At 34.8% G+C, this 9,559-nt stretch overlaps 1 protein-coding gene across 2 annotated transcripts; it reads right to left on the bottom strand.

Moving 5' to 3' along the window:
* Positions 1-1,921: 1,921 nt before the first annotated feature.
* Positions 1,922-8,270, bottom strand: LOC125798377 (coiled-coil domain-containing protein 106-like). 2 transcript variants are annotated; one of them, XM_049474142.1, is made up of 5 exons: positions 8,123-8,270; positions 6,448-6,660; positions 5,497-5,544; positions 2,709-2,810; positions 1,922-2,621 (listed from the first exon to the last, which is right to left on the bottom strand). In XM_049474142.1, the coding sequence occupies exons 1-5, from the start codon at positions 8,202-8,204 to the stop codon at positions 2,317-2,319; spliced, it is 750 nt and encodes a 249-aa protein (XP_049330099.1). In that variant the 5' UTR covers positions 8,205-8,270; the 3' UTR covers positions 1,922-2,316. The 2 variants fall into 2 exon arrangements, with proteins under 2 accessions (XP_049330099.1, XP_049330098.1); XM_049474141.1 differs by having other exon boundaries at positions 2,709-2,822; positions 8,123-8,267.
* Positions 8,271-9,559: the final 1,289 nt, after the last annotated feature.

Below are 9,559 nucleotides of genomic sequence, written 5' to 3'. Positions count from 1 at the left end.
AAGACAGGAACCTTTCACCCTATCAACACACAAATTTATACACGTATATAGACTGATAATCTGATCTTGATTGCAAATTTTCAGCCAAATCGGACATGTTTTGCCTCTACAACGGCTGGAAAACTACAGCGATTTTGTAGGCCTCAAGCCTGTATTATCGCTTTTTTCAAATCTAAATGGACAGAAGTCAGGAACCTTTGACCCTATCGACACAGAAATTGACATACATATATAGACTGATATTGTGATCTTGATTGCAAATTTTGAGCTAAATCAGATATGTTTTGCCTCGAATATGGCCAAAGAGCAACAGCCATTTTGTAGGCCATAAGCCTGTATTATCACTTTTTTCAAACCTAAATGGTCAGAAGTCAGGAACCTTTGACCCTATCGACACACAAATTTACATACATGTATATACAGACCACTTGATCATGAGTACCAATTTGGAGCCCAATCGGACTTTTCTTCTCTTTTTAATAAATAGAAACACACTGATAGGGAATGTTCTGTCTTTCTGTTAGAGTGATAGATTTCCAGCAGGTTATATGTGGTCTCTTGCTGCGCTCTGGTGGTCATTTGGTGAAACAGCTACAGGTGAATTATTCTAAATTAAAGCTCTGCTGAACTTATTCAATCTTGCTTGTCTTTCTTAATTGAACATCTCTATCCTTCTTGTTCATGATGTTCAGCCGCCTGGGTCATTCTTGTTTATGCTCCACCCACTTAATTTTTTTTTAAATTTGCATAATATGCAAAACCTACTTTTGAGATCTTGTCCTTGGATCCTTGACCAATCATGACATGTTTGGTGTCAAACAGTTCAGCAGAGCTTACTCCTCAATAATTATTAAAAAAATCGGTAACACTTTCTATGAATCAGGTATCTATAAAGCATTATAAATGCATTCATAAAACTTTATAAACCATTCATAATGCTCTATAACACTTGACATAAGCCTTTCTAACTATACATAAATGTTTATAAACTCAAACATAAAACGTTATAACACCACAGTATAAAGCTTTATACCACTAAGCGTTATAATGCATTATAATATATGTGTATTTGCTGTTCTTAGCATTATTAATGAGACCTGTTTCATAAAGCTTAATAGACGTTGAGTTAATTCACATAATGCTTTATAAAGATCCACAGCGATGCCTTCCCTCTAACTGCTATATGCTATAAAGAAAATTGTTCTGTAAATGCACATAACATCTAATGAACACTTATAAGCGCTTTTCACAGACTTTAAGTAAAGTGATGAGTTATTCCACATTAACAAAGGCATATGACAAATTATAAAGCTTCATAAGCGCTTTTTACAGACTTTAAGTAAAGTGATGAGTTATTCCACATTACCAAAGGCATATAACACATTATAAAGCTTCATAAGTGCTTTTCACAGACTTTAAGTAAAGTGATGAGTTATTCCACATTACCAAAGGCATATAACAAATTATAAAGCTTCATAAATGTTCCTTACAGCACGACAATGATTAATGTCTAAACAGAAAAACACAATTACTAGTTTGTACTTTAAACAAGGGTAGCATTTATTAACAATGCATACATTTTACATCAAATCTACTTAATGGATGTATACAAAAAAGATGCGAGTTTACAAACATATAACCCAAAACCATTAATATTTTACATTTTCTGTTTTTAAGAGAATCTAAAAAAACCTGCTCCTTCAAAAAGAAATCACTTATTATCTGAACATTTTCAATGCGTAAGTATTAATGACAAAACATATTCTAGAACTCACAAGGATATAAAAAATCTGCTCCTTCAAAAAGAACACACTTATTTTTATCTGAACATTTTTACTACTGAACTATGCCTGAAAAAACATTTTCAAGAATTCAGGAGAAGCTGAAAAAATATGTCCTTCAAAACGAACATATTTAGGCAACACTTTATAATAACTTTAATTAATATACCATTAACTAATGATTAATAACTATTGTTTTTCACATTTTACGGAACTAAAAAGTGGCTAACATATTTGTAAATATTAATGAACACTTTGGAAACATGAACTTTAATTGATAAACATTTGTCAGGTTTGTCAGGTGATTTATTAATGTTCAAATTCTGATGATTTGTTAACATTTCTAAATATGAATATCCATGCTGAAAACTAAGTGCCATGTGTAAACATTTGTTGATATTCAAATTCTGATTAACTAATGCTTTGTTCACATTTACTTATCATTAGTTAAAAGCTTATTAATGAAAGTTATTATAAAGTGTTACCCATACTTCTTAACTTAATTAACTGAACAAATTAAATCCTGAACTATGCCTCAGTTGCTCATGGGTAACAGTTCTCCACATGATTTCATTTGCATGATTTTTTCCTTGATTTCATCAGTCGTTGCCTCTCGACACCTGTCCACAAATGTTGACAACTTCTCCACTTGGGCATTCCAGGGGGGGAGAGCCTGAAAGACACCAGGTGCCGCTAGAGCAAGCTCAGCAATCGGTGATGACCTGGATATGGTGTTGCGGTCCACTCCCACTTTTTGGAAAGCCTTCTTCATCGACCCACCCTGGTTAAAGGCTTGTAGGGCACGCTTGTAACGCAGGATTACTCCACGAACAGTTTTCGCTATGGAAGAAAAAACTGAATATCTGAATATACACATAAACCAGAGAACGTCTGCAAAATAAAACTAAAATCAATACTAGTTGTTACCTCGAGTGCGACTCAGGTCATCTTGCTTTGCTGATCTTGGTTTCTTCCCCTTCGAAAAAGGCTTCATCTCCTCATCAGATGATTCATCGATAGTTGATGATTCTGTGGAGAGAACTTGGCATGACAAAAAATTTATATTTAATGGTTGTCCTATTTGATATTCCACATTCATTTTAAGTAATTCTGAAACTGTTTTTGACAGAAAATAACAAATTAATTTTACAATACATGCCATAATGTCTGTCTTGTTTCATTCTTGAGATCTAAATAATTATTCACAGAAAAATACCCTTTATTGCTATCACTATTATATTGTACATTTACACAATCAAGTGCCAATGATCACTCCTTGTCTATTTTTCAGCTCCACTGAGCATATACAACACAGTACTGTTGTGTCTGATTTACTTGCACCAGCACAACACACACTAAAGGCTGAATTGTACAGTGGGGCAAAAAAAGTATTTAGTCAGCCACTGATTGTGCTCCTACTGAGAAAGTCAAGAGAGGTCTGTAGTTTTCATCATAGGTACACTTCAACTATGAGAGACAAAATGAGAAAAAAACCCCCAGAAAATCACATTGTAGGATTTTTTAAGTATTTGTAAATTATGGTGGAAAATAAATATTTGGTCACCCACAAACAAGCAAGATTTCTCTCACAGACCTGTAAATTCTTCTTTCCTCCACTCGTTATCTGTATTAATGGCACCTGTTGGACCTTGAACAGTCAGACTCCAAATTCAACCATGGCCGAGACCAAAGAGCTGTCGAAGGACACTAGGAAGAAAACTGAAGACCTGCATCAGGCTGGGCAGGCTGGGAAGAGTCAATCCACAATAGGCAGCAGGTAGGTGTAAATAAATCCACTGTGAGAGCAACTGTAAGAAAATAGAGGCCTACAAGACCAGTGATAATCTCTCTGGATCTGGGGCCCCACGCAAGATCTCATCCCATGGGGTCAAAAAGATCACAAGAACGGTGAGCAAAAATCCCAGAACTACACAGAGGGACGTGACGAATGACCTCAAGAGAGCTGGGACCAAATTAACAAAGGCTACCATCCGTAACACACTATGCCGAGAGAGACTCGAACCCTGCAGTGCCAGGTGTGTTCCCCTGCTTAAGTCCAGGCCTGTCTGAAGTTTGCCAGAGAGCATAGGAATGATCCAGAAGATGATTGGGAGAATATCATGTGGTCAGATGAAACCAAAATAAAACTTGTTTTTTTTTGGAGGAAGAAGAATGCAGAGTTGCACCATACCTACTGTGAAGCATGGGGGTGGAAACATCAGGTTTTGGGGCTGTTTTTCTGCAAAAGGGGCAGGACGAGTGATCCGGGTTTAGGGAAGTTATATCAGGGCCATGTATTGTGAGATTTTAAGCCAAAACCTCCTTCCATCAGTGAGAGCACTGAAGATGGAACGTGTCTGGGTCTTTTAGCATGACAATGACCCCAAACACACCACTGTGGTTCGGTAAAAAGCATGTCAAGCCTAGCCAGTCTCCAGACCTCAACCCCATAGAAAATTTGTGGAGGGAGTTGAAAGTCCATGTTGCCCCAAAACATCACTGCTCTAGAGAAGATCTGCATGGAGGAATGGGTCAAAATACCAGCTACAAACCTGGTGTGTGCAAACCTGGTGAGGACTTAAAAGAAAACATTTGGCCTCTGTCATTGCCAACAAATGTTATGTTAAAAGGATTGCGTTGAACTTTTGTTATTGACGAAATACTTATTGTCGACCATCATTTACAAACAAATTTTTTAAAAATCCTACAATGTGATTTCCTGGATTTTTTTCTCAATTTGTCTCTAATAGTTGAAGTGAACCTATGATGATAATTACAGACCTCTCACATCTTTCTAAGTAGAAGAACTTGCACAATCAGTGGCTGACTAAATACTTTTTTTCCCATGCATGGCGCATCCTCTTAAAATGCACTATGCTGTTGTGCGCCTCTATACATGTGCATTTTGTGTGTCTCTGTCACTCTGCTGTTTCACTGCAACGGAGGGAATGTGTAAGCAGAACCATAAGGCTAAACAGATCAATCCAGGGTATCTGCATGTGTGGGGACTTTTTGGATCGGTTTTGCAGACAGGGATTAAGCCTTGTCTAGGACTAAACAAAATTTTGAATGGAGATTTCCCATTGCAAGACAAATATAGTCCACGACTAGGCTTAATCCCTGTCCGGGAAACCACCCCTTTAAGACTTTTTTAAAACCACTCAGACACAAATGTAAGACCACTGTAATAATAAAATAGCAAGTACATAAACCCAGTATGATAATTATAACGAAATGGAATATGAATGATGAACGTATAAGGATATTATTTAATATCAAGGTAATGAATAATATTTCATAATAATACCACAAACCTACAAAACCTACAAACCTACTTATTAAGCCACTATATGTACTTCAAGCTTTCCCATGCCCCATACATTGCAACCCAGCTATCTGGACCAGACGACCGTATTTCCACTAAAGGACATGTAGGCCCAGTTCTCAACCATCGAAACATGCTGTGCACCAGGCTACGGCATAAGGTACGCATAGGAAATGCGTGGGGTACAGCGCAGATTTGATGCAAAAGCATATATTGTCACACAATTGACAACATAATTGATGTTGTCACTGCATTGCTAAGAATAACCCAACATTCAAATAATACCTGCCCTGTGGTAAGAACAGAGTGAAGGGAGGATAATAAAGAATAAATTATGTAAAATATTGTCCCTTGACCGTTTTTATGAAGTAAATAATAGTTTTAACTTACCTGCTATCTCACCACTTGACTCTTCCTCTGTTCCAATAGCCTTCTTTCCTGAGTAGAATAAATCACATTTAAGTATTCCAAATAGGTCAAGTTTACAAGTGCTTCTTTGAATTTAATAGATTTAAGTTTGCTGCTTTTGCAAGAACTCCAAGTGAAACCAACATATAGTGCCAGATCTGTGTAGGTAACTGTACATTGACCCATAATCAGTTACTTCTGTGCTGCATTTAGCATCAAAGCTTGTATCTGTACATTGTGATTCTTCAGGTGTTGATATAGTGTGTGTCATTACAGGTACAAATCATGTTTTTTTTTTAAACTAAAAATTACATTGTACTTATTTTTTTTTTGTTATTTTCGAACATAGACTGCTCTATTAAGTAATAAAAATTCTACAGCATTATCTGCACAAGCCATGCATAAAGCACCAAAAAGTTTTTGCTAACTCTTTACCCCTGATTAGTAAAAATGCACATTTCATGTGTAGTTCAAGAAGTGTATTTCATGTAAAGAATAAAGAAAAATATATAACTGTTCATCATAAAGTAATAAAATTAGTTGGTGGATAGAGTAAGTTTGTAAGCTTTAATATAAAGAATTGCTGACATAATTAAACACCAAAGTATAAGTGACAATGTGGATTTTTTTGTAAAAATTAGCATGTTGTAGTTTTCAGTTTTGTCAAAAACAGAACATGTAGTAATGACAGCAACTGTTACAGTCACAATACTATAATATTTCAAATACTAACTGCAACAAGTAAAAACAAATGTAGTGATTTTACTGTAAAATTAGTGAAATTATCTCAGGATCCCAAACTATAACTAGCACAATGGAAATGTTTCAGTGAAACAAAGGTTAATTGCTGTCAGTCAATATGCATGTACATTATAGCCTATACACATGTTGGAAAAAGGTAGGGATTTTGTATGGTTATGTTTAGATAATTACCTTTTACTTTGGGAGTGGCTGTAGATGATCCTGAAACACTGGACACTGAAGGGCTTGACGATGGTCTACCTGTCATTCGTGAAAGCTGCTCCTTAAGGAATTCCTTGTCAGATTGAAGATGTTTTATTGTTTCCTGAAGACATTTATTTTTTTCTTTTTCAGTTTCAAGATGCATCTTCATGATCTGCAAGTCTTGCAAGACGGTTGGCGATACTGAAATAGATGACCAACAGAATTTCATTTTTAAATATTGTTAAATAATTATATTTATACATTTATGTATCACATCTGTACATCATTTTGACATGCTGTACATGTCAAAGAGTAGAGTCAAGGGTTTGTTCGTTCAAGACTGCGTTTGCATTTTAGGTTAATTGGAAACAGGTATCATGATTGGATATAAACGGACATAAGGGATCATAAGCAAGGAAGGGGGAGGTTCTGACAAGTCCATTTTTCAAATTGTGTTTGGAAATCAGGGACGTCCGTGTCCTTCAGGCTGAAGAGGAAAAGGAATGCCCGGATTGTTCTCAGCGCAAAGTTCAAACCCAGCATCTCTGATGGTAAGGGGGTGTGTTATTGTGTTGGTGCCCATGAAATAGATAACTTGCACATCAGTAAAGGCACCAAGCTGAAGGTACATCCAGGTTTAGGAGCAACATATGCTGCCATCCAAGCAACGTCTTTTTCAGAGATGTCCCTACTTATTTCAGCAGGACAATGTCGAGACACATTCTGCACGTGTTACAACAGCAAGGATTTATAGTAAAGGATTGTCGGTACTAGACTAAACTTTTTTTGCAGTGTGTTGCAGACATCAAATTTAAAGTGAGTGAATATTTGCAAAAAACAATAGTTTAATAATAGTTTATTACTTTGAAATATCTTGTCTTTGTAGTGTATTCAATTAAATATGGGTTGAAAAGGATTTGTAAATCATTGTATTCTATTTTTATTTATGTTCTATACAACGTCCCAACTTCACTGGAATTGGGGTTGTAAAAACATTCAGAGTAATGATATCACACAGAAGTTCAAAATAGTCATATTACATAAACTAGCATACCACAGATTTTGTCAAGGTGGGGTAATAGCCATGGATCACATTGAGCACATTTTAATGGGTCTTGTGGGACAAGCACATTTTGTATTGCAGGCTGAAAATGATCCACTATCCACTATATATATATATATATATATATATATATATATATATATATATATATATGGTGCTGGAACAAGTAGCCTAGTGCATCTCATCCCAATTTATTTATATTTGAACATAATAGTCATTTTGGATTTTAGAAAAATGTTTTTGGGGGAAGTGGGCTAGTGTACTGTAGGACCCTGTGGTATGGCCTAAGCTTTTGTCCTTAATTGTTTTTTTTCTTCTTACATTACTTGTGCTTTTACACTTTTACTAGAATAAACTTGATACTTCAACTTTTTTTTTACACCCTAGTATCTATACTTCTACTTGAGTAATAATTGTGGATACTTTTGACATCTTTATTTTTTGAAATAGCTGAAACTATTCAGTTATGTGGCTCATCAGGTAGAATTTAGAAACATTGAATTCTACACATATATAAAATCAGATAGTGTACTACCCAACAAGAAATATTTTTTTTTTGAGTAAACTTATAACAAGCACATGTTAAACCTGAATACTTGCCTGCTTTACTCTGCTGTGGTGGTAGAACATTTGCCTCAGATGTTTCATTTGAAACGGCCTTCTTCCGTCCACGCGTGTCCATCTATGAAAAATAATAACTTATTAACAACTAACCTTGCTATTAAAAGTTTCACATTTATATATATAAACAGATTAGTAAGTAAGTAATTTTGGTCAGATTATCAATAGAAACTAATATAGGACATTCAACTGTATGTAACAGAAAGCAACAAAATGTATATATATATATATATATATATATATATATATATATATATATATATATATATATACATTTTGTTGCTTTGTTGCTTTGTTGCTTTGTTGCAGGGATCGTCGATCGTCTTTTTGACTTCGATGCTCGAGACCATGACCTCATTTCGATCGATTCAATAAAATATTGAGATCGTGACACCCCTAATATATATATATTATTTTATATATTATATGCATTCTTATATATATATATATATAAGAATGCATTCTTGCAAATAATTTGTTTCATTTTAAACATTAATTTTTAGAGTTTTTAGATTCTTACATTTTGCATCAGGTAAACTATTTTATGCGCCAGCAAACATTAAAACTATTAGCTACAGTTATGTGGTTATGTGACAATGGGAAGGCCCTTAGTACATGTAGTAATGAATACTTTTTATAGTTATAGTTTAACACCAGAATGGCATTGATGATAATTGTGATTTATTGATAACACAATAAGCCACCTACTGTATGGAAGATAAGTATTTGATACACAAACGATTTTGCAAGTTTTCCCACCTACAAAGAATGGAGAGATATGTCATTTTTTACTGTAGAAAACCAGAGAAATTTCACATTGTATGATTTTTAAATAATTAATTTGCATTTTATTGCATAAAATAAGTATTTGATCATCTACCAACCAGCAAGAATTCTGTCTTTAACAGACCTGCACCCTTTTCTTTACTAAGTTTCTCCTATTCTGACTTTTTCTGGCTGTGTTTGAAGGTCCTGGAGTGTCCTACCTAGACCTGAACCCAATAGAAAATCTTCGGCAGGTGAAACTCAATGTTACCCAGCAACAGCCCTGAAACCTGAAAGATTTGGAGAAGATCTGTATTGAGGAGTGAACCAAAATCCCTTCTACAGCGTGAAGTCTAAACTTGACCTCTGTAATTGCCAGAATTCTTGCTGGTTGGTAGATGATAAAATTATTTTTTTTGTTGCAATAAAATGCAAATTAATTATCTAAAAATCATACAATGTGATTTTCTGGATTTTTACATTTTTTTTTATTTTTTCTCTCACTGTTGAAGTGTACCTATGATAAAAAATACAGATCTCTACATTCTTTGTAGGTGGGAAAACTTGCAAAAGCTGCAGTGTATCAAATTATTTTCCTCACTGTATGTAAGAACCTATGTTACTTTTATTATATTAGAGCATATGTTATTA

This window comes from Astyanax mexicanus, chromosome 2 (genome assembly GCF_023375975.1).
Source record: "Astyanax mexicanus isolate ESR-SI-001 chromosome 2, AstMex3_surface, whole genome shotgun sequence".
In the NCBI taxonomy this organism is placed as follows: Eukaryota; Metazoa; Chordata; class Actinopteri; order Characiformes; family Acestrorhamphidae; genus Astyanax; species Astyanax mexicanus.
Note: the sequence above shows the minus strand (reverse complement) of the source record. Positions and strands in the feature narration are given on the sequence as shown.